This window comes from Canis aureus, chromosome 38 (assembly GCF_053574225.1).
Source record: "Canis aureus isolate CA01 chromosome 38, VMU_Caureus_v.1.0, whole genome shotgun sequence".
Taxonomy (NCBI): domain Eukaryota; kingdom Metazoa; phylum Chordata; class Mammalia; order Carnivora; family Canidae; genus Canis; species Canis aureus.
Window position 1 is genome coordinate 22,135,190 of NC_135648.1, and position 21,891 is coordinate 22,157,080.

At 52.7% G+C, this 21,891-nt stretch overlaps 1 protein-coding gene across 1 annotated transcript; it reads left to right on the forward strand.

Moving 5' to 3' along the window:
• The first annotated feature begins 217 nt into the window (after positions 1 to 217).
• Positions 218 to 6,692, forward strand: KLHDC8A (kelch domain containing 8A). The gene is made up of 5 exons (XM_077887237.1): positions 218 to 678; positions 3,424 to 3,588; positions 3,792 to 4,007; positions 4,610 to 4,711; positions 5,637 to 6,692. Exons 1-5 carry the CDS (start codon positions 303 to 305, stop codon positions 5,828 to 5,830), a joined length of 1,053 nt encoding a protein of 350 aa, XP_077743363.1. The 5' UTR covers positions 218 to 302; the 3' UTR covers positions 5,831 to 6,692.
• The last annotated feature ends 15,199 nt before the right edge of the window (positions 6,693 to 21,891 follow it).

Below are 21,891 nucleotides of genomic sequence, written 5' to 3' on the forward strand. Positions count from 1 at the left end.
TGCCGCCGCGTCCCCGCTTCAAAGTTGGCGAGGACCGGGGAGCCGGGAGCCCGCGGGCGGCGCGAGGAGGCGAGGGCGCGGCCCGACCCCCTTGATGCGCCCCATCCCTCCCGCAGGGCCGGGCGCGGACGCCGCCGGACCGCGCAGTCTGCAGGGCCTGGCGAGCGCTGCCCGGCGTCGGGGCCCCTGCCCGGGGTCGGGCGGGAGCCGGCGCACGCGAGCCAGATGGAGGCGGCGCCAGGGCGCGCGGAGTAGCGGGCGGCCCCCGGCTCGCGCCCCCGGCTCGCACCCCCCGCGGCGCCATGGAGCTGCCGAGCGTCAAGGACTTCCAGTGGAAGCGCCTGGCGCCGCTGCCCAGCCGCCGGGTCTACTGCTCCCTGCTGGAGAGCGGGGGGCAGGTCTATGCCATCGGGGGGTGTGACGACAGCGGCGTCCCCGTGGACTGCTTTGAGGTCTACTCCCCCGAGGCCGACCGGTGGACCGCCCTGCCCCGCCTGCCCACGGCCCGGGCCGGGGTGGCCGCCACCGCCCTGGGGAAGCGGATCATGGTGATCGGGGGTGTGGGCACCAGCCAGCTGCCCCTGAAGGTCGTGGAGATGTACAACATCGATGAGGGCAAGTGGAAGAGGAGGAGCGTGCTGCGCGAGGCCGCCATGGGCATCTCGGTCACCGCCAAAGGCGAGTGGGGCCAGGGCCGGGGGAGGGCGGGGAGAGGGGTGGGGGGTCACGGCGGGGGCGCATGGAAACCAACACTGAGCCGGGGAGCCACTGTCCCGGTTGATCCCTACGATAGATACTGAGCACCGGCCTTGTTTTACAGATGGGAAAACAGACTCAGCAGGGGGAGTGTCTAGTAATTCCATATGATGCCAGAACTCCACTCCACCAGGCTCCTCCCAACAGGCTGGGTGGGCCTGGCCAAAGAGGAGAGCTGGAGGCTTAGTGCAATGTCTCTGCAGACCCCTTCTTTCAGCGGAGTGACAGCCTCCCACTCACAACAGCTCATGCCCTGAAATTTTCCTTTGAGGTGCCACCACCTCCAGACGCGTATTTGGGGTCCTGGGGATGTTCGCTGCCTCCTTGTACCATCCCCAGGCCCCACTAGTGGGGCCATGAGGCCTGACCCCGGGGCCTTTCCCACTATGCTCAACCTCTCCCTCTGCCTCCTAATCTCAAAGATACTAAGAAATGGAGACTGGAATGTTCCAGAGAGTCCTACTCCTGCAGCATCTTTTCCAGATTCACAGATCTTGGGCTGTGCGTGTGCTAACCACAAGGTCATCTGGCCTTCTTTCTCAAAGTGCCCCATTTCTTTCTCACTGGGCCTGGTACAGCCCAGAGCATGGAGGGGGCTCCAAAGCTCTTTTGCTGAAACACAAAGGATTTTATGGGAAATGGTCCAACAGGAATTAGAAGACCCCCAAATGCAACTCAGACAGCTTTGGTGGGATGGAACCCTCACTCCCTCTCTTGCTAAACCATCCCATTTGCCTGTTGAGTCTACTGTAGATCAGGGACCAGTCTTTCTTGAGCACTCGCTCTGTCCCTGGCACAGTTCTAGGTCCCAGGGAAGAAGGAAAGAGGCAGAAGACCTGGCCCCTGCTCTCAGAATGGTCAGTCTGGGTCTGACCGGTGAAGGTGACCAGTGAGAAACTCTAACCCAGAATCCCTCAGAGCAGTGGCCGGTGGGGCCTCCGTGGTGAACTCTCGGTGAGAAGGATGGGAACCCTGGAGGCCCGTGGGGAAAAAGAGAGGGAAAGGGTATTCCTTTGTCCTCAGGCCTCAATAAATGCTGCTGAAAGATTAAGAACAAAGATTTATTGAGTCCTTACCATAGGTGCTTTATATATTTTAGCCCCTCTGATCTCACAACCTGTGTGATGAGGTAAGTGCTATGATTATCCTCATTTAGAAGCAGTGTGGGTCCCAAGGAGTTTGAGTACCTTGCCCAAGGTCACACTGCTAGTGAGTAATGATGGAGCCCGTGCTCTTCACTGTGGCCCTGAACGGGTTTAGCAGTTCGTCTGATAAGCTTTCACATGCCTGTGTGTCGGGCATGGAAACAGATGCTGGTGCCTCAGATTAACAAATTCTCTAACAACCTATTGGAAGAAGCAGACAAGGATTATTTCGGTAACGTTTGGCAAATAGGGTGAAGCCAGTGCTGTGGGAGGCACGGACCCAGTGCTCTCGGCCCAGCTTTGCAGTTGGGGGACACCCAGGCGAATGTGAAGGGATGAGTAGGAGCCAGCATAGGAGCAGTGGTGTGTGGCGTGGACCAAGGGTTCTCCGCTGGAGGTGTGTTTTGGGTGACAAACAGATAGGAGAGGCAGAGCTTGTGTAAGGGAAATCCTTCTAATACTAGCAGGCCCAGTCTCCTGACCTCAGGCTACTGCTGGGATTTTTTTTTTCCTTTTTCAGTAAGACTAGAAGTAGTACTGAATAGAAAGAAGTAGTACTCATCCCTGTAATTCTCTTGAAGAATAAAAGCCTCTTAGAGCCAGAAGCGGTGAGGACTGGCTACTGGAAGACGGATTCCCAGGCAGGGGTGGGTCCCCGGGAAGAAGTGTGGCCTCTGGGGTGGGGGAGCAAGGGCAGCCGTGTCTCTGGTAGGCCATAGGAGGCACTGGGGTGAGGCCCAGGGAAACACGGATGCCTTGCTCATCCTGTCTGATGCAGTGAGTCAGGAATGTACCTTGAAAGGTTCTCAGCACCCCAAGAGCAACAGAAAATGGAAGAGAACTCACCTGTCAGGGTGCCCAGCTTCCTGCCCTGGCAGGGCTCCTTAAAAGGGCTAGCTTTGTGTCCTCAAGGCCTCACCCACATTCACCCCTAACCCTATCTCATCTAAGCACACGATGCCTTCTGGAGCCCAGAAGCCTCCCAGTGTGTGAAGGAGGATGGCAATCCCCCATGGGGGTTGAGGACAGAGAGAACCAGCAGCAGTCCAGCATCCCACAAGGCCAACGACAGCAGGGATGACCTCATTTCCCAAGGCTCCAGCTGGTCTAGAGAGTTCTGACCTGGGAATGCCTAAGGAACAGGCCACTGCTGAAGGGCATTGGAGGAATACCCCCTCCTCTTTGGCATCCCTTCTGGCTGCCATGGAGGGGACAAGGGTGGTCCAGGCCTCAACCCCATCACGGTCCACCCTTTGGGCGGCTCAGCCCAGGGCTGGACACCGAGGGAGATGAAGGCATGCAGGCCTGACATGGCTTCAGGAAGACCCGGGCTCAACCTGCCAGAGACTTTCCGTGGTTCCATCAACCTCACTCTGGCACAACAGTGGTGGAGAACCTGGCCTGGCCTTGGTGCTGGTGTTCAGGGGGTTAATGGAGCCTGGCCCAGCAGGTGGTTACCGATGGGCCTGTCTCAGAGTGGCCATGAGCTGAGCCAGGGGTTGTGTGTGGCCTTTCTCCTTAGACTACCGAGTGTATGCGGCAGGCGGGATGGGCCTGGACCTCCGTCCACACAACCATCTCCAACACTATGACATGCTCAAGGACATGTGGGTGTCACTAGCACCCATGCCCACCCCAAGATACGCTGCAACCTCCTTCCTCCGAGGCTCCAAGATCTATGTGCTAGGTGAGGATGAGTTATCTGTCTCTCCTTCCCTCCCTTGGGTCAGTCCCCCTGGGAAGCAGTGCCTGTGTGCTGAGCGTCTCCTGGGCACTGGGGGGTAATCATGATGCCCCAGCCCTCAGGGAGCTCCCTATCCCATTGGGGGGAATGGGCACAGGGGGAAACCCAGCCTCTTCCACCCCTCCAATCCCAGTTCTGGCCTCCAGGGGGACGACAGTCCAAGTACGCAGTGAACGCCTTTGAGGTCTTTGACATCGAGACTCGCTCCTGGACCAAGTTCCCCAACATCCCCTGCAAGCGGGCCTTCTCCAGCTTTGTGACCTTAGATGACCGGCTGTACAGCCTGGGAGGCCTGAGGCAGGCTCGGCTCTACCGGCAGCCCAAGTTCCTCCGGACGATGGACGTGTTCGACATGGAGCAGGGTGAGCAGGGCACTGGCCTCTGGCTGCCCACCACCCCTCTGGCCGACTCCCCACACACATCTCACCCCCATGCCATCCTCCTGCCCAGGGCCGCTGACCCAGCGGGATGAGTCTTTCAGAGGTCAGGACGGCCCGCACCATCCAGGGCCATTCTTGGGGTCTCTTGCTTTCATCTGGACAGGGCTTCTCCTGGCTGCCTGGTTATTTTTCCCCAAGCCTTTCCCATCTCTTTTCACACAACATCCTGGCAGGGCCAGGTGAGGGAGGGCTTTTCCTGCTTTTTACTGATGCAGACAAGGATCCCGACAGCCACGCTCGCTGCCTCTAGTTAGCCTCCTCTCCAGCTCAGAGCCCATGAGAACAGAGGTAGAACAAGGTGATTCACTGCAGGGGATTATGGACTGTAGCAAGCAGAGGAGAGGTGAGAGGCCCCGGAGCACATCATTTCGAACAGCAGGAGGCGTAGTTGATGCCCAGAGCACTAAGGGTAGATGGAATGGATGTCTGCCTCTGGTGTGAGCTCGGGGGACTCAGTGTGTATTTGGTGGTGGACGCCAGCATCTAATTCTCTCTGAATTTACCCTGCATGATCCGTGCCTCAGGGGGATGGCTGAAGATGGAACGCTCGTTTTTCCTCAAGAAGCGGCGGGCAGACTTTGTGGCCGGCTCTCTGAGTGGACGGGTCATAGTGGCCGGAGGGCTTGGTAAGGATGGGGCTTCCGGGCTGTTACTGTGGCTCTGAAGCCTGGCGCACGCTTGGCACTCTGCATGAGCAGGAGAAGGTACTGGCTGCTTGCACACAGCCTGCCTACCACTTTGTCCCAAATAATTCAACGCTCTCTCTTACGTGTCCACACACGGGCCCCGATGTGGTCTTTCCATCCTCTTACACTGGGGAACCGGAGGCCAAGAAAGCATGAGGGACATGATGCTAACCATGTAATGCAGGCTTGTAGAACACCGGCCCCTGGGGCCCGATCCAGGAATGCCTGGAGACAAAAGCATGGCAGGGCTTAGCTTGGTCCTCTTTCTCTGGCCAGCTCTATGCCCTGGATACCCAGCTCCATCATGGAATAGGAAAGCAATCTGATTAGATAGACTTGCAAAAATGCATTAGGGACTTGCTGTGTTACTCCTCCCAGAGAGCAGTAGTATCTTGAGGCCAGGACCCCAACTTCAACAGGGGAGAGATCCACGCGCAGTTGGGCTTCCAGGCACCCAGAGTTCACTCGGTGTGGACAGATTCCCACATTGCCCAAGTATGAAAAGAGCTTGATGTGAACCAGACCGTGGGGACAGCTTTTTTAGCAAAAGCCAAAAGAGAGGCAGCAGCAGTGTCTAGAAACTTCTGGCAGAAGCAGAGGGTGGAGAAAAGAAAGCCTTACTCCTGAGGAGATGAGAAGATGGAGAAAAGGCAAGAGAAGTAAAGGAACTCTTGGACAAGAGCTACAGCCCAGGGGAGGAGGGAGGGAGCAGCTCTGCGGCCCAGGAACAGCTCTGTGCCCCAGGAACTCAGGTCCCTTGGCTTCTGCTTGTGGGTTCCAAAGAGAGCAAGGGAGGTGGGGGCACTGTGGCGCATGGATTGGTGGCTGGACTCCTTTGTAAGGATGGTTCCCTTGGCACTTTCAGGGAACCAACCCACTGTCCTGGAGACGGCAGAGGCGTTCCATCCAGGGAAGAACAAATGGGAGGTCCTACCCCCCATGCCCACGCCCCGCTGTGCCTGCTCCAGCATTGTCATCAAGAACTGCCTCCTGGCTGTGGGGGGTGTGAACCAGGGTCTGAGCGACACAGTGGAAGCCCTGTGTGTCTCTGACTCCTAGCTGTCCCTGGGCCCAGCACCTTTGCCCCGAACCAGATCACCCCACTCTCGACAAGAGGAATGGTCGACTCCCAGGATGCCAGCTCCTGCCAGCAGTTCACGGGGTCAGGCCCTGGGGCTCTGAGTGACCTCCCTCCACCTCCAAACTGTACCAATCCCAGGAAACCATAAGAAGTCCAGAATGAGTTCACCAGCCTCCAGCTGGAACCCAGCTGAGCTTTGAGGAGAAACCCCCGTGACTGCTCGGGCAGAGAAAGGCACAGAAGTACCTGCTGTCTCCCTTCACTGTGAGTCCCACCTCCTCCAGTGTCCAGGCTAGGTGGTGCCTAAGGCAGAAGACAGCTGCTATCACTGTCTTCTTCCTGGCTCTGAACTAGTTTGAGGGTCTCTTGGGATGGAAGATGGAGAAGCATTGCATGGAGTCCCAAACCCCTCTTCTCCCCCGTGGTCTTCATCCCTCCCCCACTTGGTGGTCAACGATGGGCCTGCCCTCGCCCTCATCTGCTCACCGAGAGTTGGCCTTGGAGCAGGGCCTGCTGAATTGGAAGGGCAGCCAGGTTCAGATAGACTGGTCCAGGTCGGCAGCCTTGGCCAGGAAGGACCCAGGCCGCTCGGGTGCCTGATGGCAATGTGGTGATGGGGAAGGAGCAGCCACCCAGCCAGCCCAGGCTCTGCTTCCCGCTCCCCTCCTCACTCACGTTCTCCTTCTGCCACCCGTCCCTGGCCCTTTCCTCCCTTACGGCCCGAGAGTGTTTTCTGTGCTAAACCTTCTTATTTACACTGTGGCATCAAAATCCACGAAGCCTGGATTAACTGCATTCCGGTTAACAGCAGCAGCACAATGATTAAAATCTATATTCCTATCCTCTTGGGCACCCAGTGCAGGGGTGGGGTGGATGGGTGTCTTGACAGGTAGAGGGACCCCAGAAAACAGTCCCTCTGACAGTCTCAGACTAAAGAAGACCCCAGGTGACCACCGTTCTTGGCTGTTCCCTCTGGGAAGCCTCCACCTGCAAACTACCAATGGCCTGTCACCTTGCTCCCATGCAGCTGCGGCTCTTCCTTCTCTTCAGCCTTGAAACTCCACTTACCCTTCTCTTCAGCGTTGAGATTCCACTTGCGCGTCCTTCAGAAAGGCTATGCTCATTAGCTGACGTCTTCACGTCTGGCCTCAGTTCATTCAGCTGAACTTCGCTCCTATCTTAACCCAAGCTGCAAGGGGATTACTCATGGACTTAAAGACTTGACTCTTGTAGAGCACCTCTTTCTGATTCCCAGTTATTTTTATTTAAAAAAAAAGATTTTATTTATTTATTTGACAACAAGAGAGAAAGCACAGCAAGGGGAGTGGCAGGCAGAAGGAGAGGGAGAAGTAGAGTCCCTGCTGAGCAGGGAATCCAATGTAGGGCTCAATCCCAGGACCCCAAGATCGTGGCCTGAGCCGAAGGCAGACACTTAACCAACTGAGCCACCCAGGTGCCCCCCCACCACCCTAGTTGTTGTTGTTGTTGTTGTTAAGATTTTATTTATTTACTCATGAGAGACACAGAGACAGAAAGAGAGACAGAGACACAGGCAGAGGGAGAAGCAGGCTCCACTCAGGGAGCCCGACATGGGACTCCATCCCGAGTCTCCAGGACCACACCCTGGGCTGAAGGCAGGTGTAAACCGCTGAGCCACCCAGGTGCCCCCCCCACCACCCTAGTTTTGTTGTTGTTAAGATTTTTTTTATTTACTCATGAGAGACACAGAGACAGAAAGAGAGACAGAGACACAGGCAGAGGGAGAAGCAGGCTCCATCCGAGTCTCCAGGACCACACCCTGGGCTGAAGGCAGGTGCTAAACCGCTGAGCCACCCAGGTGCCCCCACCACCACCACCACCCTAGTTATTTTTAAAAATTGTACCAGCACCAGGCATACAAAGAAAACCTGCCCTGGGAAGGGCTGCAGGGGGTCAGACAGCACTTACTATGCGATGGTGTAACTCAGGAACAGAGGCGGACGCCTGGCCTGCCAGGGACTCAGAGCTCAGGGGGAGCCTCCTGGAAGATCCCTTGTGCCTTCCTGGGTCTTTACGGGGCCAGGGCCTTCCTTCCTCCAGCCCAAGAAGGTGCTGCCCCCTGCTGGCCCAGTCTGGCCTTCTCACACAAGCTGGAGGCGACCGGTGACCTCCGGGGCCCTGCTGAGCCGCGTGCAGGGAGGGGGGGCCTTCCCCACTGCTTCTGGACAGCCCGATTTTAGTTCTGTTAGTTGTTGAAGTAACTGTTAGAGGAAGGTGCTGGAAGAGCTACAGATCCTGTGAGGATGAAGCAGCCTGTTAGGGAAGCCACTCCAAGTCCAGCCCTGATTTGGCTTCCCCCTTCCCCCTTCCACCCTCCCTGAGAAAGCAGTTTACAAAGAGAAGTCTTGTGTGTGTGTGTGTGTGTGTGTGTGTGTGTGTGTGTGTGTTGGAGGAAGGGGCTTTCCAAGCACACAAAATGGTACCAGATCCATGGATGGGATTGAGACAGTATAATGCTGGAGCAGTCAACCTGAAAAAGGTTCTTCCCATTATGAGAATGGGGGACTAGTCACCAGAACCTACAAGGGAGGGATCCCTGGGTGGCTCAGAGGTTTGGCGCCTGCCTTCGGCCCAGGGCATGATCCTGGAGTCCCGGGATGGAGTCCCGCGTTGGGCTCCCTGCATGGAGCCTGCTTCTCCCTCTGCCTGTGTCTCTGCCTCTCTCTCTGTCTCTCATGAATAAACAAATAAAATATTAAAAAAAAAAAGTACCTACAAGGAAAACTAAAAGCTGCTTAGGGCTCACCTCTGGGAGGTCCATTCTGGGAAGACTTTGGGGTTGCCTCACTGAGCTAGGGAGACAGGGCATGTCAGTGGTAAACCACAGGGTCTGCACCTCAGGGTGCCATGGAGGCAGCTCAGGGTCTGGGGTGAGATGGCCTGGCTCTAGGCCTCACTCCTTCCCTCCCCCACCTCCCCCTTGCCCCAACAGGCTTTCCTGTCGCCATCCCTTTCTGGAAAGGTCCCTTTCTCATCATCCTCTCTCAATCTGTAGAGCAAGAGCAAGAGTCGTACCATCTGAAAAGGTGGTAAAGCCCTCACTTGGATCCTTAGATCAGCTCCATGAGGTAAGGAGTTCCCCATTTTGCAGATGAGAAAGCTGAGGCTGGAAGAGATTACATAACTTGTCAAAGGTCCTGAGCTAGTAAGTGACTGAGCCATTGTCTGATTTCAAATGTTCGGACCACCGCACCGCTGTGCCTCTGCCACACAGAGGAGGCAAGGAAATCGACTCTGCTCTACTCTGTAAGGGGTTCAAAATGTCAAACTTGGAAAGATGGAGGTTGTTTTCCCAACGAATGAGTTGGAGGATTAGCAGAGATTCAAAAGAGCTCCTTAATGAGAAATGCACATAGAACATTCCTACATTTATGTCCCAGAAAAGCTCCTTTCTAGCCTTTTCATTCCACGGGCTGCTCCAAAGCATTGCTTGACATTGGACACATATTATGTGCCTGGCATTAGACACGACATTCCTGCCCTTGGGGCAGTTGCAATCTTGGGAGAGACCAGGGACTAGATCTGCATTTCCATTTGAGGAGATAAGTGTGAGGCCTTTGCTAGTGCCATCCAGAGGCCCTCCACCCATGGTGTGGACAGAGAGCCGAGAAGAACTGGGGGTGTCAGGGTAGGTTTGCAGAAAACGTCAGACTGCACTTTGGAAGAAGAGGTAGACCAGCCAGGCAGAGGAGGATGATCCCAGGGTTTGAAGCGAGGAGAGAGAGAGAGGAGAGAGAGAGAGAGAGAGAGATGGGTGCAAATCACGATTGCCGCGTGCTATTGACCGTGGGTACATTGGGTACTGAGACCTAAGTCTGAGTCTCTTTATTTGTGAAATGGGCAAAATAAGTCCTCACTAAGGGGTACAAAGATACCCACGATAAGCAAAACGATTCCTGTAAATTAGGTGAGGAGCTGAACTCTACTTTTTCTTGTTGAAGGAGATGTAGGTATTTGCAAGCCACTTGGGGGCAAAGGGTTCGGCTGATTTGGGGTACAGCATGCACATTGCGAAATTCTAGGGGCTGGAAATGCAGGCAGGGCAGATCAAGAAAGGCCTCCCATGCCTTGCTATGGACTTTATCCAGATGGGAGATGGGTGCTTAAGGATCTTAAATGGGCAGGCATCCCGAGCAGATTTGTACCAGTGGAACACAGAATAGCCCGAGTTCGTCTTCTGAGGAAAATGAGGTGAGATCAACAAGGCGCCATCTAAAATGAGAGCCCCAACTGGGGTTGGAGTCCTTGGAAACAACCCCCGGGGCCACACTCTCCAGACCTCCTCTGCTCTGAAGGAAGGTCCCTCTGCTGGGCCACCAAGCGCCAGGAGGGTTTGGGACCACAGAGAGTAACCAAGTCCCTCCCGTCCCTAGTAATCTCTTGCATTTGCATTGAGCCTTCGGGTTGGCCGAGACCTTGCACGGGACGTGGGTTAGGGTTTGCCATTTCCAACCCTGGTCTTACAGAAGAAGAAACTGAGACTCAGAGACCCCATGGCTGACCCAGGGGGCTCAGCTCGTAAGTGGTGGGAATTCTAACCCAGCTGGGAAGAGCACAGACACCTCCGGGCTCTACAGTAAGAGGCGCGGCCCCAAAGGTCAGTCATCTATCCATGCCACCAGGGGGCTAACAGAACGGACCAAACCCTTGAGCTGAAAGGCCTCCAGCTCTAGAGAACAGGACGCATCCCCTGGATGGGATCATTTGCTTGCGTAGGCAGGAGCTTCCTGTGGGAGTTAAGGAGCTGCAGAATGGCTGGCTCGAGGCCGTACCGGGCAGGCGGGGAGAGCCAGAGGTGGGCACCTCGAGGACCCAGGCAGAGCGGGCAAGATAAAAGTTGCCATTTGCATTCCCTTCCTAAGGCTGCTGAGACCAGATACCATAAACTGGTGGCTTGAAGCAACAGAAATGGACTTTCTCACAATTCTCCTTACCTTTTAGCTCCTAGTGGCTCCCAGCAATTCTTGCGGTTCCTGGGCTTGTGGTCACGTAACTCCAACCTCCACCTCTGTCCCCATTTGGCCTCTCCTGTGCATCTGCGTCCAAATTTCTCTGATTTTCTAAGGACATCAGTCACTGGATCACGGCCGTCCTAATCCCAGCTGACCTGTCTTAACTTGATGACATCTGCAAAGGCCCTAAAAAAAGTCACATTTGCAGATACCAGAGGTTACCACACCAACATATCTTTGGGGGGGGGGGGCACGACTCAACTCATAACACCATGCAATGGGTGGATGAGTGAGGCAGGAAGGGTAAGAGTCCCCGGAGGACTGAGCTAATCTGGGAAGACTTCCTGGAGGAGACTGCTATTATAACTGGGCCTCCAAGGGAGGGAGACGTGGGGTGCCAAGTGCACCCAGGAGTGGGGAATAGTGTGAAAAGAGGTCAGGAGGCAAGTTGGAGTCTGTATAGACCTCGAATAGCAGATTGGTGCCGGGGAAGAAGGGTTTGAGGAAGGTTAAACCAAGTGCTCTGCCTCAACCATCCCCACCCACAGTGAAGGAGTGATGGCGGGAGAGGTGATCTCTGGAGAAAGGGTGACAGGCCAGCTGGCTGCAAGGGCAAAATGCCTCCAGTGTCCTGTGTTAATTCATGCAGAGTTTGCCTTCTCCATCATGATATGACCCTTTGTTTTAATGGCTTAAACTCTCGGCTGTTTTTCTAAATCTTCCAGTTCAGCTGAGCTCCCCAGGCAGCTGCGCGCGCCTGGCTCAGAGTCCCCCCAGGGCCCGTGTTCCTGATGGCGCAGAGCAGGGCACGAAGAAGCCATTGTCCACACCCCGGAGGCCAAAGTGTGCCTCTTCCCAAGAGTGAGCGAGCTCTTTGTGGATCACATGCAGTTGGCATTTCATACCAGATGAGCTGCTTGCTACCGCACCCAGCATGCTCTGGGCCAGCCAGCCCTCACAAGCATGAGCGCACGCTCACCTGCACACACCTTATGCTTACATTTTCTCTGACCACTCACAGCCACACATATTTATCTCACACACCCACATACCCCCCACTCTTGCGCACACTTTGCATGCACGGTTTCATATTCACACTCACATAATCATCCATGCTCACACAACTCACACACCTCAGCTTTATGCCTCACTCTTGCCTCGTCCCTTGCAACATACCTTCCCTGGGCCCTAAGCTCTTCCATTCACTCACACACTTCAAACCCGCATACCTCACACGTTCACCCAGTCATGTTTCACACCTATATGCACACCTGTTCACATACCTGTTGGTGCTCTTACACACTCACGCTGTCACACACACACACGGTGCAGGTGCCCAGGCTCAGGATCCCTCTAAAATGAAAGGTGGGTTACTGCAAGTAAGGCAGTCTTCTCCAGGGCAGGGTCCCCTGTGGCCTGTTCAGATCCTCCTCCTGAACAGCCTGCACAGGTGTGCCACAATGGCTGGTGTGCCATGATGGCTGGAGGGCCTCCTGCATCCTTGTATCCCCATGGGTGGGCTTGGGCAAGACTGGGATCGATCTGTCTCACAGATGGGGAAAGAGTGACTTCCACAAGTTATCATGAGCTCCAGGAGTGGGGGAGCCCAGTCTTTCTCTCTTGCCCTCATGTACTTAGCACCCGGTTCATGCCTGGCATGGAGCCAGCACTTGATAAATGTGTGTTGAGTGAGTTTCAAGGATAGTCCCTTTAGGGGAAGAACTGGGAAAAATTCCTAGAGCCCAGTCCCAGTTCCTCATTTAGCCAGATTGGACTCTCCTGGCTCCCGAGAAAATTTCTTTCCTTAATGCAAAATTCCCTCCAAAGAGGAAATATTTGGCAGATGACTCAAAGGGTCAGTGGGGTGAAGGGCCAGGAGGCCAGGAAGTATCTGAAGACTTGACACCTGACGTGACACCTGGAGTTGGTACATTTTCTAGGTGATTCAGAGAGAAATCTGTCTCCTCCCAGCCTCCATCCACCCTTCCCGTTGCTGGAGTGCAGACCTCCAGCCTTGCAACTGGTGGCCTGGCCTACTCAGGCTCTGGCTGGGCCTTCCAGGCTCCTCCTGTGGTCAGCCTTGCAAGGGATGGTGGGGCTGTGCCCTCGAGGCTTTGGACTCCTGAGGCCTCCCTCACTGTCTCCAGAAGGTGACCCACCTGTCCTCCTTATCTGGAGGATGAAAAGGAGGACTTTGGGGCACTCTCCCTCCCATTCAACAGAAAGGGAGGCCTGGTCCTAACCTCAGTTTAGCAACTCACATTCTTAAAAACAAACATTTGTAAGGGAATAGTAATTTACAGATCCCTTTCCCAGATGCCCCTATCCAGATGCAGCATCCCCAGCTATGGGAGAAGGGGACTGGAATGGAGCTACCCTTCCAAATGGGTCTCTGTTAACCTCGGACCTCTGCACCTAACACCTGTGGGAAGCAGGCTCAGCCCTGATGACAAACAACCACCCCACCTTCGTTCTCCTCATCCACGCTGCCCTCCAGCTGGCCCTCCCCCATTCCCACGCCTACCACCTGGGTTCACTTGCTCATCTTCCTGCACAAGGACCATGTCACAGCCTCCTCACTGTGGCTGCGCTGCCAACGCTCTCCTCCAGCCCACCCTTCACATTACAATTACAGCCTCCAAGCTTCAGAAATCATCATCTCAAAATCCAACTGCCCTTGCAGAGCTTAGCATCCCCAGCAGCTCCCCTGACCCTTCAGGTGATTCCCAGCCTCAGTCTGGGTCTCTGAGGCCCTTGACACAGATCCCACCTTCCCGCCTGCCCCCCTTGCCTCTGCCCAGGGTTCCTGCCCCTTGTGTAAATGCAGCCACCATCTACACACATCATCCCCACCCTATAAAACTTTCTATCTCTTCAGGACCATGACAATGCCATTTACCCTTGGAACCTCAGGGCATCCCAGAGCCCTGGGCATGCAGTGTCTAAATGCGTAACAGCTTGATGGAAAAACATGTAGCGAAAAACTGAATTGAATGAAGCCAGAAATCAAAGAGCTGAGACACAGCGCCAATATTGAGAGTAACTTTTGCGATGCCCCCTCTTCCTCTGAGCCGTCTATAGCCTGTGGCTGGCACAAAGAATCAGATTCAGGAAATAAGCAGTATTTCAAATCCCCTTGCTTAGGGATTGAGTCCCCTCTCCCTTTGCAGCAGGCTCTGACGGGAGGAATAGGTCAGGACTGGGCTTTTCATAAGCTGTGGGTGACAGCCAGCCTATTAATCCAGGCTTGTGATAACAGCCCCCAGCACCAGATTGTGCTAGTGTCATTCAGGGCCACGGGAAATGCTGGCTCCTGCCTTCCTTTACCGAGGGTCAGGAGCTGGTGACCAGCTTAAGAATGTGCTTTGTTTGGGGTTTACATTCCAGGAGCAGCTTGGGAGGCCAAGGGCTCAGGTTGCCAGTGGGAGCCAGACACGGGGCAGGGAGGTGGCAGGGCACCTTCCCCCCTCCTCCCTCCTGGGCACACCTTCTAGGCCCTGCCCTGCCTGGTCCTCTCCAGACCACCCTCGCAAGCGATCTGTGGAGGAGGGGCCAGGAGGAAGAACACACTCAGTCCCTTCCAGGGAGCAGCATTTAAGTGGAGTATGGAGTACTGAGCTCTGAGCCACCACCATAAATGCCCAGCTGCTGGGAGCCTTTAACAGTTTACAGAGAGCTTCCATGTCCCAGGTCTCTTTTTTTTTTCTTTTTTTCTTTTTTCTTTTTAAGATTTTATTTATTTATTCATGAGAGACACAGAGAGAGAGAGGCAGAGACACAGGCAGAGGGAGAAGCAGGCTCCTCACAGGGAGCCCGATGCGGAACTCGATCCCAGGACCCTGGGATCATGCCCTGAGCCAAAGGCAGACGCTCAACTGCTGAGCCACCCAGGTGTCCCTCATTTTTTTTCCTTTTTAAAGGTTTTATTTATATATTTGAGAGAGAGAGAGAGAACAAGCCGGGGGAGGGGCAGAGGGAGAAGAAGAAGTAGACCCCTGCGGATCAGGGAGCCTGATGCAGGGCTCCATCCTAGGACTCTGAGATCATGACCTGAACAGAGGCAGTCGGTTAACTGACTGAACCACCCAGGCGCCCCATCAGGGTCTCTTTTGACTAAGTGAGACGTAGGAAAATGGAGTCACCTGCCCCAGGTCATGAGGCCAGCCAGGGGTAGAGCTAGATGTAGAACTCCATCCTCTGACTGCCTTTCTGGGGCTCACGTACTATCTACAGCCTCCGTATTCCAGGATCCAGCCTAAGGCCCTGACGTCACAGGGTCAGTGAAGGCTCCATAAAATAGAGGATGTGAAAGTGTTGACTCTGTAAAGATGAGGCTTATTTTTATTTTTTATGTCCCATCTCAGTCCATCACACTCTCAGATGACTAAGGCAACAGCACAGCAGAATTAGTCAGTGGAAAGTACCTGGCGACTCTTGGTGCCCAGTGGATGAATCCTGTAAAAACTTTTACCCCAATCATAAGCATAGGTGCCCCCCACCCCTGCCTGCATGCTATGGTAGTTACACAGGCTCAGGGACTGAGAAAAAGACATAGGAATGAGGGGCAGCAAAAGAGAAAGATCTTTTTGTAAGATCCTAACAATAAGATAAGAAGACCCTTTCCAAAACACTGCCTAGAAGCCCTGGAGCAAATCTACACAAACAGCCACCCACTCCACCTCCCAACTTTCGGAATACCCTTGTTCTGGCTAGAAAACCAGCACTGAGAGTAGTTCACAGGCCCTCCTTCGTCTCCCCCAAGTCAGGCTGCTCTCTCCCTTCCCCAGCACAGAGCTCTAGCCTTGGGCATTTTCACTGACCACTTCCTAGCTCCAGCTTATCTTAACAGTTCTGTGTCCCAGATCAGATCAGCTATAGCTCAAGGAGTCTGATAAGCCCCTTGCTGTCACAACACACTCACACACACACACACACACACACACACACACGGATCTCTGCCAGAATTGGGGGGAGGGGACTTGAGAGGACCAGAGTTCAGCAAAATACCAAGCAGACATAGGAAATCATCAATCTGACCCTTTCACATCTTGTTTCATCTCACAGAAAGCCCACAAGGCAGTCATGAGGCACATTTCAGGTAGAGTAAACCATGACATAGAGAAGCATAGTTTATTTGAGACTCTGAGTAAATCAAGTATCCTCTCTACGCTGAAGTGTGATGGCTAAAAATGCTGTTTCTTCTTCTTTTTTTTTTTTTTTTTAAGATTCTATTCATTCATTTGAGAGAGAGAGAGCAAGTACAGAGGGAGAGGGAGAAGCAGACCCCCCGCTGAGCAGAAACACCTACTCAGGGTTCTATCCCAGGACTCTGAGATCATGACCGGAGCTGAAGGCAGATGCTCAACCAACCACCCTGGCACCCTAAGAGTGCTATTTCTGAAGCTAGATGGCCTGGGCTCTGGTCTTGCTCCACTACTTGCCAGCTTTCTGACACTACATTCTTGAATTTTTCTGTCTCAGTTTCCTCATCTGTGCAATGGGGATAATCATATGCCAGCACCTGCTTCATAGAGTTGTGATGAGGATGGAATTCATTCATACGGTGGCTAGCACACGGTGTGTTAGCTGTATAAAAGACAACAGCCATTCTTGCCCGCAGAGTTGCCAAGGGATGAGAAGGAGTTGTAGTCAGTGGCAGAACAGAGCAGAACCTGGAGCCTGGGTTGCCAGATGCCTGAGCCAAAAACTTCATTCCAGCCTGGGGGTGGGAAAGGGAATGGAGCCCCTGAATATCTTGTAGTGATAAGTGAATCGCTTATCAGGTGGGCAAGGGAAGAAGAATGACTGAGATTTCTTTCTTTCTTTCTTTCTTCCTTCCTTTCTTTCTTTCTTTCTTTCTTTCTTTCTTTCTTTCTTTCTTTCTTTCTTAATGACTGAGATTTCTAATTTGTCCTTTCTTAGATATAGCAGAGGAGACCCAGCAGGGTTGAAATGAAACTCAGAGTTAGTTTATACAAATCTCTTTATATCTTTTATTTATTTATTTTTAAATACTTTATTTATTTGAAAGAGAGAGAGAACACAAGCAGAGGGAGATGGAGACACAGGCTTTTCATTGAGCAGGGAGCCCTGAATCAAAGGCAGACACTTAACCAACTAAGCCACCCAGCCATCCCTCCAAATCTCTTTTTAGAGACGAGGAAACTTTCCCAAGACAGAAAGTCCTTGGCCATGACCAAAGTGGGTGAGCTGATGGTTAAAGGAGCTGCTGGAACCCAGGACCCCTGACTCTTCATCTGCACAAGCTCTATCTGCCACTCCAGGCTGGAGACAGGCAAGCTTCTCCCAAAATACAAGCTTTGGGGAAAAGAGCTGGTGTCAGATCCTTCCCAGGACTAATCTGTGAATAACATTCAATTTCTCATTGTAATCAAGAGTCTGGGGATGGCTTTCAGTGTTTGCTACACACGATTCCCCCCAAATTCCTGGTAAGGCTTACAGAATTTAAACTGTAAGCAGCTCATTAGTTCTAGCTTGTATTTCGAGAGCCCGTCTGGGCACCACAAAGCAATACCATCCTTAAGAGCTAGAGCTGTGATGTTGGACCCGCAGGGTCAGCCTCTCAGCTGTGTTACTCCTAGGCAGAGCTGCCTGGCCTTAGACATGACACTGTATCTAAGACAGAACCGGGGCTGGCTCAATAAATGTTAGATATTATCCTACCTATTCTTGTCATTGCTCAGTACATATTTGCTGAATGAATGAATGAACAAATAAATGAGTGATTGGCTCATTGAAGGAATAATTATCCAGGTGGACCAAAGCTTGAGGTCACAGCTTGGGGCAGCCCCTATAACGTGCTAGGCTTAGGTTGGTCAGCAGAGAGCAGCATTGAGTCAGGTATCCCAACTTGCCAGCCACTTCCAGAATTTACTGCCCTCTCTTTGGACTCCCACCTCCTAATCTGGGAGGGCCACTTCTAACTCATAGGTCCTTTCCAGACAGTTCCACCAGCCCCTGAGAAGGGAAGGGCAGCACCTTCAAGGCCATATTGTCCACTGCCTGGGGGTGACTGAGGGCTATAACCCGTCCCCTGAGCTCCAGGGAATGGGAATAGAGTGGTTGGGATCCTAGGCCAGAAGGGCATGATGACCTGGGACCTCCAGCCCACAGAACCTTCCCACAAAGGTTCACTCATACGTGAAATATAAGAAATAGTGAAAGGGATTATAAGGAAAAGGAGGGGAAGTGAGTGGGAAAAATTAGAGAGGGAGACAAACCATGAGAGACTCCTAACTCTAGGAAACAAAGGGTTTCGGAATGGGAGGTGGGCCAGGGGATGGGGTGACTGGGTGACAGGCAATGAGGAAGGCACTCGATGGGATGAGCCCTGGGTGTTATGCTATATGCTGGCAAATTGTTTTTTGTTTTTATGATTTTTGTTTTGTTTGTTTTGTTTTGTTTTTGTTTTTATGATTTTTTAAAGATTTTACTTATTTATTCATGAGAGAAAGAGAGAGGCAGAGACACAGGCAGAGGGAGAACCAGGCTCCATGTAGGGAGCCCCATGTGTGATTCAATCCTGGGACTCCAGGATCATGCCCTGAGCTGAAGATAGACGCTCAACCACTGAGCCACCCAGGCGTCCCACGTTGGCAAATTGAATTTAAATTTTAAAAATGTAAAAATAAATAAATAAGTAAAAGAAGAAAAAAAGAAAGAAAGAAAGAAAGAAAGAAAGAAAGAAAGAAAGAAAGAAAGAAAGAAAGAAAAAGAAAGAAAGAAGAAGGGCTTATGCATCAATACTAAGGTCTCTAGGGCCCAGGAGCCTGCCTAAACCTTATCAGATCCAGGGCAGCCCCGGTGGCTCAGGGTTTTAGCGCTGCCTTCAGCCCAGGGTGTGATCCTGGAGACCTGGGATCAAGTCAGGCTGCCTGCATGGGACCTGCTTTTCCCTCTACCTGTGTCTCTGCCTTTCTCTCTCTGTGTGTGTCTCTAATAAATAAATGAAATCTTTTAAATAAATAAATAAACCTTATAGATCCAGAGAGTGCTTGGCTGGCCCTTCTATACACTCCTGCCTGCCTCCTCCCCCTGCCCCCCACACACTCAGTATCTCCTCCCCTCACCCACCTCCACCCCATCCCTGAAGGCCTTTCCTCACACTTCTCCCTATAACAACCCTCCCTCAAAGCCCTGAGCCAGAGTAAGACCTGTCCTTTCAGCCTCACAGGGCACATTGTACTTCTCTTGAGGGCTTCCTACTTCTGCCTAGGGTTATATGATACATTGTGCATTTATCACATTTTCCTTACTAAACTGTGTACTTCATGAGAGCAGAGAGCTAATTCTTGGTCACCCTTCAAGGCTCATCTTAGATTTTTTTTTTTTCAGAAGAAATGCTTTAATTACCCCACACCCCCAAAACATGGCTTTGGTGTCCCTCATCTGCCCTCCCACCAGCACCCTTCTCTCCACACCTGACATCATCCTTACTCTGACCACATTAACATCAGATTTTACTAGCACAGAGCCACACAGGTGCACATGCCCACAGGTTGTGAACTGTGTAGGAAAAGGGACAGATGCTTGTTCCAATTGTTTCCTGATGTGGCCCAAAGAATAGTTATCCCCAGAGCCCTTCAGACAGCAATCAGCGATGGACGAAGGGGTGTGGGGACAGGCTTCCCCTGCCCCAGAGGGAATGGTGGGGCAGGCAGGATTGATGTGGCCCAGCTCGGCCCAGCTCTCCAGGCACATGACCCAAAAATGCTTTAAAAGCTGCAGCAGCCAAGGCCCCCAACATAATCAGATTCCCTGTCAGGAATTCTCACTCTGCTGTGACAGACCAAGTCGCCCTTTAAAGCATCTGAGAGTTGAGTTTCGGCAATGAGGCTCATTTCCGAGTCACAAAGTGTTCTGGCTCTGTCTGACTCTATGTCTGCTTCCTTTGCCCGTCTCTGTGGACAGACAGCAGCCAGGTCCACTCACCACTACTGTCTCATGGTCCCTCAGGGGCCACCAGGCTGCACCTGGCTGGAACAGGGCAGATTTCTTTTCTCTGGGCTCTTTGATCACGCATGGCTGGCCCTCTATGTAGGGATTCACATTCTGATCAAAGGAAGCTAAAGTGAGGTGGGGAAGGCTCAGGAGACCAAGAGATCGACCCCCCATGGCCAGGGCCAGTTCAGGTGGTGATGGAGGGAAATCAATTCACTTTAGTCCTTTTTTTTTTCTTAAGATTTTATTTCTTTATTCATGAGAGAGAGAGAGAGGCAGAGATACAGGCAGAGGGAGAAGCAGGCTCCATGCAGGGAGCCCGATGCGGGACTCTATCCAGGGTCTCCAGGATCAGGCCCTGGGCTGAAGGCAGTGCTAAACCGCTGAGCCACCTGGGCTGCCCTCACTTTAGTCTTTGAATTCCATTGCACAAACATTCCTTTGGTTCACAAGCATCTACTTTTTTTTAGATTTTATTTATTTATTTAAGAGAGAGGGAGAAAGCAGGAATGGGAGGAGGGGGGAGAGGAAGAAGCAGGTTCCTTGCTGAGCAGGGACCCCAATGCGGGGCTCAATTCCAGGACTCTGGGATCATGACCTGAGCCAAAGGCAGACGCTTCACCGACTGAGCCACCCAGGTGGCCCTCACAAGCATCTACTGAGCACCTTTTCTGTGCCTAACAATGCACTAGCAGTATAGGGGGTATCTGGAAGAATTTATAGGAATCTAGATTGAGCCCGAAAGGGAATCTTATGCTCATCTGTATAATTCTTTCATCTTATTTATGAGGAGATGTTGATTCATCTGGCTGTCTCCTATCCTTCAGGTCCCAGGCTAAAAGGCTCTGTCTGCTGGAAGCTGCCCCTGACTGACCTCCTCCTACTGGGCCTAGGGGCTCCCTCCTGTTATATAGCCGGAGAGCATTCCATTCCCCCATCTTAAAGAGGTCTTCCTTTGTCTAGGATTTGCTAATTTTTTTCTCACTACACTGAGAATTCTCTGAGGGCAGAGACCATGTCCATCTCAACACCATCATGTATATCCATAGGCCTAGCACCTAGAGGGCACCAGTATTTCCAGAGTGAGTAAGTGATGGGTAAAAGGCCACAGAACTGGTTGGTGTCAGCAGAACTAGAAATCAGGGCCCTGTGCTTGCTCTAATACTACCCATGCTTCATCTTAAAAACCCTATTCCATCCGGATGGCCTCAGCTAGCTGGGCCCCAGGACAGATGCAGATCTCAGGGGAGAAAGGAAACAGCTGGTCAAGGGAACTGTTACCTGGGCCTCATTCTATTTTGGCAGATGACTCAGAGCAAGGAGGGAGGCTGGTAGAAAGAAGAGCACCAAATTGGCTACCTCCTGTGGCCCTCCAGATCTGGGGAAGGGAGGTTGGTTTCCTGCCTAAGTAGATCCTCTCCAGCTACAAAAGAAGCATTCTCGATCCCTAACTCACATTAGACAGGATCAAAGCATCAGTGGAAGTAGGAAAGTGGGCAGACACTAAATACAAAATCCAGTCACTGGGGATGGAGTCCTCCTTGATCTTCAGCATGCCCTGAATATACACCAGGAGACCCAATCCTTCAGGCCTGAATCCCAGATCTGTCAGTTTCTCACCAGTTGTACGGCCTTTGACAAAATAAGACCCACTTCAAAAAATTGGGTTAGCATGAAGATTCAAGGAGAAATGTGGGCAGCCCAGGTGGCTCAGGGGTTTAGCGCCGCCTTCAGCCCAGGGCGTGATCCTAGAGACCCAGGATTGAGTCCCACGTCGGGCTCCCTGCGTGGAGCCTGCTTCTCCCTCTGCCTGTGTCTCTGCCACCCCCCTCTGTGTGTCTCTCATGAATAAATAAATAAATTTTTTTTTAAAAAAAGGAGAAATGTCTCTTTCTCCCTAGTATACTTCACATTTAGAGGAAGGAGGAGAGCCTATGGATATTCTCATTTCATTCTCAATGACACTCAGAATGGGGCGGATTTTAGACCTAGTGCTCCAGGCCTTACATACCAAGCCAAACCTCATGACTTACCACCAGCCCTCCTGGTTCTGAAATCACAGGGAGAAAAGCTCTGAATGGACAGCT

Excerpts from the sequence above, each read along its gene's own strand:
- KLHDC8A (XM_077887237.1), top strand. The coding sequence starts at position 303 with ATGGAGCTGCCGAGCGTCAAGGACTTCCAGTGGAAGCGCCTGGCGCCG. Across the intron at positions 4,008-4,609 it reads CGTGTTCGACATGGAGCAGG|GGGGATGGCTGAAGATGGAA; the intron begins GTGAGCAGGGCA and ends TCCGTGCCTCAG. Across the intron at positions 4,712-5,636 it reads CATAGTGGCCGGAGGGCTTG|GGAACCAACCCACTGTCCTG; the intron begins GTAAGGATGGGG and ends TGGCACTTTCAG.